Source organism: Rutilus rutilus, assembly GCF_951802725.1.
Source record: "Rutilus rutilus genome assembly, chromosome: 19".
Lineage (NCBI taxonomy): Eukaryota > Metazoa > Chordata > Actinopteri > Cypriniformes > Leuciscidae > Rutilus > Rutilus rutilus.
Genome location: NC_140232.1, coordinates 21,442,081 through 21,455,485, shown reverse-complemented (window position 1 = coordinate 21,455,485; position 13,405 = coordinate 21,442,081). Strand labels below are relative to the sequence as shown.

The following is a 13,405-nucleotide window of genomic DNA, read 5'->3' as shown; positions in this document are numbered from 1 at the left end:
ATTAGAAGAGACTTTGTTCTCAGGCCAGGTGCTGGGGAGAGGCCACATTAATATTTAATGCAGCTCATCTCGCTCACACGTTTACTGGGGACATATATGTCCCCAGTAAACGTGTGAGCGAGATGAGCTGCATTATATTATATAAAGCTAATCATAATCCCTACAGACTAACCCTAACGCTACCACCAACAGAAAACCTTTAGCATTTTTAGGATTTCTGTTTAAATAAAATAAAATTGTATTACAATTGAGGAAGTCCCAAAATTTCCACAAAGTAATGTCTGGTCAGTATTAGTTCACTTTTGTCCCCAAACTATAGGTAATGTACATACACGCATCAAGTTGAAAGCATAAATACCTATTACATGATAACATATTTTCAATTTCATATACAAGTCTGTATATTCTTAAATAAAGACAAGAAATGTCTCTACTTCCCCAGATCAAAACACTTTAGGGATCTTGAGGCGGGACGGGCAAAATGTGTTTCAAAGATCTACCGTTAACAATTCACTTGTACAAAACCAATTGGTTTGGCAGTTTGAACATGGTGTTTTCTATCTAATCAGACTGAGATAAGGTGGCGTATGTCTCTAGTGTGAAAGTGTCCAACATTGACTCCAAAGAAATTGCTCCCCCCCCTGTGTTTTTGGGACTTTGCACCCCATATGAACACATTAGAATTCTGTCAGTAAGTGTGTGAATGGATCAGACTGGTATCAGAAAGGGCAGGATACACATTAACACAACCTGTGACAGAAGAGAAGAGCCAGGGACGTTAATCTATCCATTGCTGTCCAGAACTTCACTGCACAACCAGACCTGAAGATCTCTCACTGGAATCACTGGAGAACATTAAGGATTACATTTTCATTGTGAAGACATGCTTTTGGGATCTAATACACTGGCGGTGATCTGAACAGTTAGCGTGAGAAGAGAAGAGAAATTTAGTAAAGGTTCACATTCACGTCTGGAATAGAGAATTGAGTATTCAATAGAGTTTCAAAATGGAAAAAGAGATGAAAGACACAGAGTTCAGGAAGAGGGTACCATATCACATTCACAGAGATGTACTGGATGAGCTCAGTGTCGACCAAGTCGCTGAGAAATCAGATGTCAAAATTTCAGCAAAAGAAAAACTCAAAGATGCTGTCAGGTGCGTATGTCTGTCTTAGTGCTGAGCTGAGCGAAAATGCTTCTTTTTTTGCATTCTTTCCATTACAGTTTGTATTTACAGCTTTAAGAATTATCATGTTGTTCAGTATGATTTGAGAATGATTCAAAGAGCTTATTGTGCTTTAATGGAAGCAACAACATCTTGAGAAGTCTCAAACTTTTAAACCCCACTCTTCTTCATTTTTATAACTTTCTCTATCATTTTCTTTGTTTGTCAGGTGTACAGGCCCAAGGTTTAAGAGCTGTTTCCTATCCTTTGTTCCTCTCCTGGCATGGCTGCCGCGATACCCATTTCGAGAAAATGCTATTGGAGATCTGATATCTGGAATTAGTGTGGGAATCATGCACCTGCCACAAGGTCCAACACAAGCACGTGCAAAGCACACCTGTTACTTGAGATACTGTAGACCTAAACAAAAACACAAACAATCATATGTCACGTGTAATGTATTTTGTGTGTGTAGGTATGGCATATGCTTTGCTGGCTGCTGTCCCTCCTGTTTTTGGTCTCTATTCCTCCTTTTACCCCATTCTCATTTACTTCGTATTTGGAACATCCAAACACATCTCTGTGGGTAAGAACACACACTTTCTTTGATTTCATTTGTTCTTGAAGGGATAGTTCACCCAAAAAGGAAAATTCGGTCATCATTTGCTCACCCTCATGTTATTCTAATCCTGCATGACTGACTTTCTTCAGTGGAACACAAAATAAGATATTCTGAAGAATGTTGGTAACTGTTTTGGTTCCGATTGACTTCCATTGTATGCACAAAAATACAAGGGAATTCAGTGGGAACTGAAACTATTTGGTTACCAATATTTGTCAAGCTATCTTCTTTTGTGTTCCACAGACAAAAGAAAATCAAACATGTTTGGAACGACATGAGGGCGAGCAAATGATGACAGAATTCTTAGTTTTGGGGGAACTATTCGTAAATCATATATAGCACTTATGTTACAAGCATGATGTCGTTAGGATGCGGGACACTTAAAGGGATAGTTCAAATAAAAATGTTGTCATCATTTATTCACCCTCAAGTTGTTTCAAACCAGTTTGAACTTATTTCTTCTGCTGAACGCAAAAGAAGATATTTTGAAGAATATTGGTAACCAGACATTTTTTCAAAATATCTTCTTGTGTGTTCAGCTGAAGAAAGAAATTAATTCCTGTTTGAAACAGCTTGAGGGTGAGTAAATGATGATAGAATTTTCATTTTTGAGTGAACTCTTCCTGTAAGAACTGGTTGATATTACTGATTTCAAACCTGCGCTTTAGGTGCCATATGTGATTTGAGAGCTGCCAGTGCACATTATTGGCAAATAGTGACATACATTTCATTCTGTTTTCACATAAAGCTATTGCACGACTTGAAATATAGCTCAATAGATATTGTTGTATGGACTACTGTTATGGTGCTTCTTTGAGCGATTGACAGCCTTTTGTCACAGTTCACCTTGTTGATTCAGAATGAGTGAGAAAATAATGAAAGATTTAAAAAATGTCAGTGAACTATCCCTTTAAATCCATCTAGACATTTGATCCCCACAAACATAGCAAATATTACCCACACTTTCTAATGCTTCTCTGTCTACAGGTACGTATGCCGTTATGAGCGTTATGATTGGCAGCGTGACGGAGCGTTTGGCTCCAGACTCAGACTTCATGATACCAGGCAATGACACCAACATCACCATCTTAGACACTGTCGGCCGTGATGCGGAGAGGGTCAAAATCGCTGCCACTGTGACTTTCTTATCTGGCATTTTCCAGGTAGGTTCTCTTGGAATTGGAATTTGAGTATGTTGCTTTGAAGGTGTGTATGTGATTAAGTATTTGTGTGGTGTCTGTGTTTGTAGTTGCTCCTCGGTGTGGTTCGGTTCGGTTTTGTGGTGACGTATCTGTCAGAGCCATTGGTGAGAGCTTACACAACAGCAGCCGCCATCCATGTTATCGTCTCCCAGCTGAAATATTCCTTCGGCATCAACCCACTTCGGTACAGCGGACCTTTGTCTCTTATATATGTGAGTATGAACACATGCTTACAACAATATGTATAACAATAAATGCCATGTGATTAATGGTTCTGGGGCATCAATTCTGATTGACTGATGGCACAGTCCCAAACACTTCATTGAGGACTATGCTGAACTGGGACATAAAAGGCCGTAGACAAGGACCAATAGTCACACTTGTGTGTAATTTGTGTTTAGTGCCCCCTAGTGGTGGGGGTTATCACTTATGCTCTGAAAGCTATGGATGAATTAATACTTATTTCACTATTTTTCTTTCTCTCTCCAGACAGTCATAGAGATTTGTGCATTGCTTGGAAAGACTAACATTGGTACTCTGGTAGTTAGCATAGTAACCATTCTTGGCCTGATCGGTGCGAAGCAACTTAGTGCCTTGGCAGCGCGCAAAATTCCTGTTCCTATTCCTGTAGAGCTGATCACTGTGAGTTACTTCATACAGTTAAACACACACATGTACACACATTTACTTTACTTTTACAGTGAACTGAGGACAGACTTACACTTTTTTTGATAAAAGATAATTGCTAATACCTTACAATAATACAATAATATTTAATGCATTAATTAACAATGATCTATACATTTATTACAGTATTTATTAGTCTTTGTGAACATTAGTTGATAAAATACAACTGTTCATTGTTAGTTCATGTTTGATCTATTAAAAAATATTAGCAGATGAAACTGGTCCATTATACTTAATAATGTATTAGTAAATATTGAACCTTATTGTAAAGTGTTACCAGATAACTACAGTACCTGTCAAAAGTTGTTCTTTATTTATTTTTTTATTTTTTTAAGTCTCTTATGCTCACTAAGCCTGCATTTATTTAATCGCAACTACAATAAAAACAGTAACATTGTGAAATATTATTACACGGTTAAATAATTGTTTTTTATTTTAATCAATTTAGAAATGTCGTTTATTACTGTGATAGCAAAGCTGAATTTTCAGCAGTCATTACTCCAGTCTTTAGTGTCACATGATCCTTCAGAAATCATTCTAATATGCTGATTTGCTGCTTTACAATTTAAAATATATTCAAATACAAACCAGTTATTTTAATTTGTAATAATATTTCGCAGTTTTACTGTTTTTACTGTATTTTTGTATTTTATATATATATATTATTTTTGATTAAATAAATCCAGACTTCTTTCAAAAACATAAAAAAGTTAATGTTTCCGAACTTTTGACATGTACTGTATATATACTATTGACTAACCCTGACTTACTCTATCCTAAACCTATACCAAAATGAAAATGTGTATGTATGTATATATAAATATATATATACATACATACACATTTTCATTTTATTATATATAATTTATTATAGCCTTTCATTAAAAAAAATTATTCTATCAAAAATAGATACACATCAGTTTTTCTGGCTCTTTCAGTTTAGAGGTAATGTACCATATTTCTTTGAGGGTTTATTAAAGCTTTAATCTTGTTTGTGTATATAGATTATAATCGCCACTGTGGTGTCATGGCAGATGGATTTGAAGACAAAATACAATGTTGAAGTGGTTGGACAAATTCCATCAGGGTAAGTCCAACACGCTAGGCTATATGCATCACAAATACGACTGTACAACACTACAGATGAATATTGACAGCTACAAAATCATGTTCAGCACCATAGTACATCTTTCTGTTCATATACTCATCTGTACCTCTTCTTCACACTGTAGTCTGCAGGCTCCTGTGGCGCCTGCTGTTTCAATGATGGGTTCAATGGTCGGTGATGCTTTTGCACTGGCTGTTGTTGGTTATGGCATTGCTATCTCACTGGGTAGAATTTTTGCCCTTAAATATGCTTACAAAGTCGACAGTAACCAGGTAAGAGATTCTAAATGGCTATAACATTTTTTTATACAGTGCAATGCATAAGTTAATACACCCATGCTAAAGTTGACTAAAAAGAGGAATAAAAAATCATATTTTGGAAATTGAACTTAATGCCTTAATTTAAAAAAATTGGAAAAATCCAACCTTTAAGGACACCAATTTTCTTTGTGAATGAATAATGTATCGTAAATAAATAAATGTTCTTCCTTAAAATAAAGGGTGCATAAGTTAGTACACCCCTATGTTAAATTCCCATAGAGGCAGGCAGATTTTTATTTTTAAAGGCCAGTTACTTCATGGATCCAGGATACTATGCATCCTGATAAAGTTCCCTTGGCCTTTGGAATTAAAATAGCCCCACATCATCACATAGCATTCACCATACCTAGAGATTGGCATGGTTTTATTTCAGTTAGCCTAAAAGCTAGTTTGATTTGCATTGCTCTCAATGCAAATCAAACTAGCTTTTAAGGAAGAACATTTATTTATTTACGATACATTATTCATTCACAAAGAAAATTGGTGTCCTTAAAGGTTGGATTTTTCCTAATTTTTTAAATTAAGGCATTAAGTTCAATTTCCAAAATATGATTTTTTATTCCTCTTTTTAGTCAACTTTAGCATGGGTGTATTAACTTATGCATTGCACTGTATATATTTCATATATGAAGAGTTCAGATGCAAAAGCCTCTAAGTGCCATCTGACATTTTCTTCTAGAATGATCATTTTTATCAAGCTCGTATTTTTAAGTTCAGTAATTTCACTTAAATGACAATTAATAGGTAATTTTCATTGCCATTTAAGTCAAATTACTGAATTAAAAAATACGAGCTTGATAAAAATGATCATTCTATTAGAAAATTTCAGATGGCACTTAGAGGCTTTTGCATCTGAACTCTTCATATATATATATATATATATATATATATATATATATATATATATATATATATATATATTTTTTTTTACAAAGCAAATATTAAATTGTTTAAAAAGAATATTTCAAATTAATGCTGTACATTTGAACTTTATATTCATCAAATAATCCTGAAAAAAACACATCATGTTGAAAATAATAATAATTAGGCAGCACAATTATGCAACATTTCTTATAATAAAAAATATGTTTCAAATTAGAATGAATCCCGAAGGATCGTGTGACACTGAGGACTGATGTAATGGTTAATATCTTTGTTTTTTTATGTCAAATTTAGTGTCAACATAAGCAAACAGCATAGTAAAACTGCAAGACCGGAAAATATGGTTTTAAGTGATATATTTAAGATTTTTGGATGTCATCTCAGTACTAACACAAATAAACAAACAGGGAATTTAGCAAAGAGAGAGGTCAGTAACTGATTGATTCTCAAAATGCAAAATGTTTACTCTTTTAGAGAAAAGCTGTACCTTGAAAAACAGGAAAAGGGGTCACATACAAAAATGGCAGTTACTCTTTATTTTAAGGTGTTATTGTTACAGTGAAATCATACATTTAAATACTGAGTAATTTTAATTAACAACATGTACTTACTTAGGTTAAGATTAGGATTTGGTTTAGGGTTAGTTGCCTGCAATTATGCATAATTTACTGTTATTACTATAATAGTAATGTGTAACAAGGACACACAAAGTGTTACCAAACTGGCATTGCACAATATTTTACATATCTTACATTCAAATCCAGTTGCCAGTTAAACCAATTTTTATCTGAAAAACTGGCAGTTTGTGTCTTTTGTTATTCGCTAAGTAGCCGAAAGTCATTGATTCAACCCACAATTGTTTTGCACACAATTCCAAAAGTTTCGTTTGAACATCTTTACTACTTGTAATTTGTTCTCCCCTTGGATCAGGAGCTCATAGCATTGGGTCTGTCTAACTCCATCGGAGGCTTGTTCAATTGCTTTGCTATCAGCTGCTCAATGTCTCGCACCATGGTGCAGGTCAGCACAGGGGGGAAGTCACAGGTGAGAACATTACCAAAATGCAAACTGACATTTCCTTTTACACCTATCTCTGCCTAACTTATTTTTGAATAGATGGATGGACCCTTGAAAAGAAGTGCACTTAATTGAATGTGTTGATAATACAAAAGAACAAGTAAAGTATACCTGAATATAAATTTAACTGTAGTATCGTTTATTATTACATTTAAAGTTAATATTTTTTAAATACACTAAATTTCAGCTTCATCATTAAAAATGTGTAATTGCAAATTTTTGCAAAAAAAAAAGTGTGTCAAAAAACAACTAATTACAAATAACATGCAATTAAGTGTCCGAAAACATTCAATAGTATATTCTTTTATTATGTTATCTGTGTAATTGCTATACTTTTTAAAGCTAGACTGTAAAAAATTATTTTCATGATTTGTTGAAAAGAAATCTTAGATAACTGATCAGATTCAGATAACATAATATTTTGATGTTCTATTTATTAAACCAATCTCCATTGTGTTAAAGGAGAACTCCGGTCAATGTGCGCTGGCTGAATTAACATCACTTTTATTCATATCTTTCACATCTAGTGCAGTCAGATTAACCGTGTTCACTCTGAAGGAATCACTCACAATGGCTGTGCACTTGTAATGACACATCAAGGATGTTAAGAGGCTAAAAGCAGGTTTAAATCTTGCCCCATTTAAGTCATCAGGGTGCAAATTTTAAAAAGAGGATAACACGGTGTAGGCAACACCGATTTTGTCGTTGTTCTCTGTACTGACAGCACTCCAAATTTACAAGAAAATGAGCTCAATGTTAAAATTGACCGGAGTTCTCCTTTAACTCAAAATTTTAATTTCAATGAACTCAACTCTTATTTTTTTAAGTTAAACCAACAATTATTGTTTACAGTCTAAAGTGTACTACTTTTTCACAAGGGGATGGTTCATTCATTCGATTTTTGAATTAGATTTTGTAGAGTAAAAGTTCAAATTGAATCCTCTCTCTGTCAAACTTTCAGGTGGCTGGAGCAATTTCTGCTATGGTTATTCTGGTGATCTTGTTAAAGATTGGAGAACTCTTTGAAGAGCTGCCAAAGGTTAGTACCCTGATTCAGCTCTTGTGTGGGTCTGTCATAAATAGTAATAGTATAAGATATCTGGGCTGAAGTCATGAATATGCTAATGTGTCCAATTACATAGGAATATATCAAGACAAATTGTTCATGCGTGTGCTGGTTTCTTTAGGCAGTGCTTGCTGCTATAATCTACGTAAACCTGCAAGGCATGATGAAGCAGTTTGGAGACATCTGCTCTCTCTGGAGGACCAATAAAGTGGATATGGTGAGAGAGAACAAGAAGGAGAAAACAAAGCTTATGCAACACAATAAAAATAGACCTATATATAAACAAAATAGGACTGAGAGCAAGAGGGAGTGAATAGTGACAGAAAGAATGGAGTAAAAAAGAAAGATCTGAATTGACGGTTATATTATTCTGTCTGTTGTTTGTTTGTTTAGGTGGTGTGGGTGATGACTTTGATCTTGACAGTGTTGTTCAATCCTGATTTGGGACTGGCTGCATCTATCGCCTTCTCCATCCTCACTGTCGTCTTCAGAACTCAGCTGTGAGTGACAATAGACAAAGCCTAAATAATTCACAAATGCACCATATGCCCATAATCCTAAACCCTGAATGACTAAACAGTACATACATGTGCACCATTTGCATAATTAAGTGGGAATGTAAAACTGGTTATACATGCAGTCTCCTGTTTCCATTTACACTGTTGAAGATCCCAAGAGAAGATTTTTCGAACGTCATATTTTGTTTCCTTTTGAGTTCCCTTAGCTTGGCCATATGAAATTAAAGTCCTGTTCTTGGCAGCAGGTGCATATAAACTCTCCATCTGTCCCTCCTTGATATGTTTGCTTTCATTTCCTTAAATACTCTTCTCCCTCCAACAGACCGAAATACTCTCTCCTTGGCCAGGTTCCTGGCACTGACATCTACAGACCAGTAGAGGACTACAATCAGGTGAACATGACCATGACACCACCAACCACTACATCATTACAATACATGCAACTTTGTTCACTTCAACTGATTCTTTAGTTTTGATGTTGTTATATTTGGAACAGCAGAGGTGTTGCACAATTGTCAAATGGTTAAGCTGTATTAAGGGCATAGTTCATCCTAAATTTTCTGCCTGGCCTGGCACTTATGGTTAAAAAAAAACCTGATTTACACCACACTTCCTGAAACACCTGTTATTCTACATATCTTAGATGATCTGATTAATCAACGACACATAACTTCACAAGAGCATGACTAACCTGGAATTGTTTGACTTGTTTCTTAACAGTTCTCAGGGAGTGTTTGAATGTGTGGGTGTTGTAGTTTCATTTATCAGTTGTGTAACATGTAGGTGCTTTAAGAGAGACCTAGTGTATGTATAATAAATAGTATCTGTAGAGTATCTAAAATAGGTTACATGTGTATGTTGCAGGTGATCAGGAGTATAAAGTGGTCAGTTTGTTGTAGTGCTATTAAAACTTTATTTTGAAATTCCAAATCTATGTCAAATGTAATTGGCCACAAGTTACACAGTCTTTGACCTTTAGCAAAACATATATATATATTTTTTTAATTTGATTGACATTTCATTGTTTGAAAAAAGAGGAAATTAACTCAAGAGATAAACATTCAGTCAATAAACAACTAGGCTATTTAATAGCAACATCTGCTTCTGTTAAATGATTTTTTTTCTGTTCTGGTGTCTCCTAGAGCTTTAGTCAGAACACATTACATTTAATTTGGTTTAGTTGTATTTGCATACGTAAATAACTTTGATCATTTGAGAAAATTATGATATATTGCTTGACAAAGTTTGTGCATCCAAATCATTTAGAATTTTTTTCTTTAGAAATGATTGATTTCATTATTTATTTCACTGTCTGTTTTACACCCTTACAGGTGAAGGAGATTCCTGGTATAATGATTTTCCGTTCATCTGCAACATTGTACTTTGCCAACGCTGAAATGTACATCGATGCACTCTATGAGAAGGTAGACATGTGCAAATCATACTCACACATATACTCTGATACATATTTATTCACACACATTTACATAAAGAGCACTTACAAGACTGTAAAAAATGATATGATCAATAATTTATGACAACCTATGTTTTTACATTGCTTTAACTTATCAAAGTAAGTTTCAACTTTTTTGTTATACAAGATTCAACTCAGTTTAATGCAATTTAAATTGAAATAACTAAAACATCCAAGTTGATTGAACTTAAAAATGTAAGGCAGACACTTTTTATGTATAGTGGGTAATCATCCCAAACATACAATCCAACATAAACATGCACTGTGAGATTATACCAAACAAGCTACTGTACATATAACAAATGCACAGGTCAGGATTTTCATGCAGTAAAAATAAATGTGCGTTTTTGTCCAGACTGGGGTAGACGTGGCTAAACTGCTCTCACACAAGAAAAAATTGGAAGCAAAGAGACTCCGAAAAGAAAAGAAAGCCGCAAAGAAGGCCAAGAAAGAGGCCAAGAAAAGAGCTAAAGAAGCTGCCGTTGAAGCTACTAAGGTCTGTATTGAAGAGACTGTGTGTTTGCATGTGGGTGTGTGAGATAATATGTGTGTTTGAGTGTTCTGACCAAGCCAGTCGTCTGCTTTTAACCAGGGGGAAGATCTGCAGTTGTCGGACACAGATGAAAGCGGGGAGGAGCCGGAGTTGTCACACACAGGGGCAAATGGGGATGTTCATGAGATGTCATTCAAAGATCCAAAGGATGTAGTAACCGTGGAGGTGGGGCCTGACTCCGACGCTGACACCACGCTCCCACAGGCAATCATTCTTGACCTGAGCCCAGTCAACTTCCTGGATACAGTTGGCGTGAAAACTCTACGCAATGTGAGACGCAATCTGTACTCATTAATGACTTCATGAATATGTAACGTGTTTTAACCCCATTGAAACCCTTTGTTTAATGGCAGATCTATAAAGATTATGGAGAGGCTGGTGTACAGGTGTACTTATGTGGCTGCCAGAGTGAGTGAACGATACATACCAATACATTTTGTCTGAATACACTCTTAAAAATAAGGATGTCAAAGTTTTTTTTTTTTTTTTGTGTGATTTTATAAAAGAACCATTTTGGGTTCCCCTAATAACCTTTTAGTGCAACCATTTTTTCTTATTGTGAAGAACATTTTAATGATCTAGAGAACCTTTTTCCACTGCAAAGAACCTTTTGTTCAATGGAAAGGTTTCATGGATGTTAAAGGTTCTTCATGGTACTATGCCAATAAAGGACCTTTATTTTTAAGAGTGTACTCCTCCATGTCATGTGTTCCCTTTGTTGTCTTCATGACGCCTGGAATCACACCTGAACACTGAGCATGCGGTCGAGATAGACATGTCTGTCCTCACTAATTGTAATCTCTCTCCCTTTTTCAGGAGGTGTTGTAGAGAGTATGGAGAAGGGTGATTTCTTCAATGAGAAACTAACTAAATCGATTCTCTTCTCATCAGTACATGACGCCGTTCTTTATTGCAAGCAAGGAAACAGCGAGGAGGTACAGTACATCCTTATCTCACACACACATACACAAATGTCAGAGGTTTCCTAATCGTAATCAGACATGTGCTGAGTGTTGGTAGCCCAGACAGTATTTCGAAATAAACATGCATGAATAAATAATTCCTTGCCTTTCTTCTTTTACAGGTTTTGCAGGGAACACATTTGTAAAACCAAAAACCAAACACCAAACGTGATACGGAACACTCCAGAACCCAATTGTTATTTACACAAATAGTATTTGTTATTGGATTGTTATTTATTGTGTATTTCACCTTGGGGAAGACAAAAGTAAAGGAAATGTTTTGATGAATAATTTGTTTAAAAAAATAAATAAATCACTTTTTAATGTGAAATATCTAAGAATATGAGAATCTGCCATAGAGTTGCATTGTGCAAGTAAAATGTAAATCAACTTTTGTAATGGTAAAAAAAGAAAAAACACAGCAATTCTTGACAGGCTATTCCGGGCCATGGCACTGTAGAGTTCCAGGTACATTTATGAGACTGAAATATTACATGTGAATGTAAACCAAGTTTCTCACAAAATAATCAGACTACGGGAAAGCTTTACTATACATTAAAAGTAATTTAATATTTTAGCAATATAGTTCAAATGCTTGGGGTCAGTTAAGACATTTCAACATTTCAATTTTAAATAAATGCTGTTCTTTTGAACTTTCTATTCATCAAAGAATGTAGCACAGTTTCCACAAAACAAAATGTTCCTTGAGCATCGAATCAGCATATTGATTTCTGAAGGAGACTGGAGAAATGATGCTGAAAATTCAGCTTGGCCGTCACAGGAAATAAACAGTTATTTTAATATTTCACAATATTACTGCATTTTTGATAAAATAAATGCAACTTTGGTGAACTTAAGAAAATTCTTGCAAATACATTAAAATATTTTACCGACCCCAAACGGTATTGTAATTACCATATAAAATTCAGTTTATGTATTTTATTGTGTATAAGCTATGTATGCTATGTGTTAACTTTGTATGCATGTGTATTTAGAATCAGCATAACTTAAATAAACAGTCATTTTCTTATTCTTCTTGCGAAATTGTTAGTCAATTATATCTGCTATGTTATACTATCAGTAATTTTGGTTCTGACTAAAGAATTCAACGAAAATTTCTAAACAATCAAGTTTGGAGTCCTCTATTTTATGTTCATTAAGAATTGATAATTACAATCTCAGTTATATTTAAAAAATAAATTATGTAGTTCTATCAGATATCTTTACTTTTTTAATATCAAGTTTTAGTATGAGAACTAAATAGAATTCATTTTGTTTATACAACATTTATAACATTTTTCGTTTGATGGGTGCTGTTTTCATGAAGACACATTCAGAGAGTTCAGAAATGGTGTGTTTATGTAAATATATAGGTCTTCCCTTCACAAGTTTCAGAGAAACTGGTCTGAACAGTGTAAGCCCAAAAGGGACAGATCATGTGGAACCTGCCCAACCAGCAGCCCATTGTTTCAACAACAGATAACACCTTTATTGTGGGCAAAGCACAAGCGGTGTGAAATGGATTTGGACAAAAAGGTGAAGAAAGAATATGTGTTGTATTGATATGACATCAAGTCTTGTATAATAATAAAAAAAAAAACAGAACAGTCTCATATTTTAATCTTAGCTCTTAGATTTATTGAAAGACAGCTGACACAAAGATGAATGAGTAATCAATCTCATTTAGCTGTAACGAAAGAAAAAGAAGCGTGCGTGATAGAGAGAGAGAGAGAGAGAGAGAGTTTCTGTGTGTGTTTGTGTGTGTGTGA

General features: G+C 34.7%; 1 protein-coding gene across 1 annotated transcript; it reads left to right on the top strand.

The window, feature by feature from the left end:
• The first annotated feature begins 288 nt into the window (after nt 1–288).
• Nucleotides 289–11,927, top strand: slc26a6.2 (solute carrier family 26 member 6, tandem duplicate 2). Its single transcript, XM_084390417.1, has 19 exons — nt 289–1,156; nt 1,395–1,534; nt 1,641–1,751; nt 2,775–2,950; nt 3,037–3,201; nt 3,479–3,631; nt 4,681–4,763; nt 4,909–5,056; nt 6,917–7,030; nt 8,025–8,102; nt 8,251–8,346; nt 8,523–8,629; nt 8,970–9,039; nt 9,979–10,071; nt 10,477–10,617; nt 10,714–10,944; nt 11,028–11,082; nt 11,491–11,609; nt 11,759–11,927. Exons 1-19 carry the CDS (start codon nt 1,008–1,010, stop codon nt 11,780–11,782), a joined length of 2,253 nt encoding a protein of 750 aa, XP_084246543.1. The 5' UTR covers nt 289–1,007; the 3' UTR covers nt 11,783–11,927.
• The last annotated feature ends 1,478 nt before the right edge of the window (nt 11,928–13,405 follow it).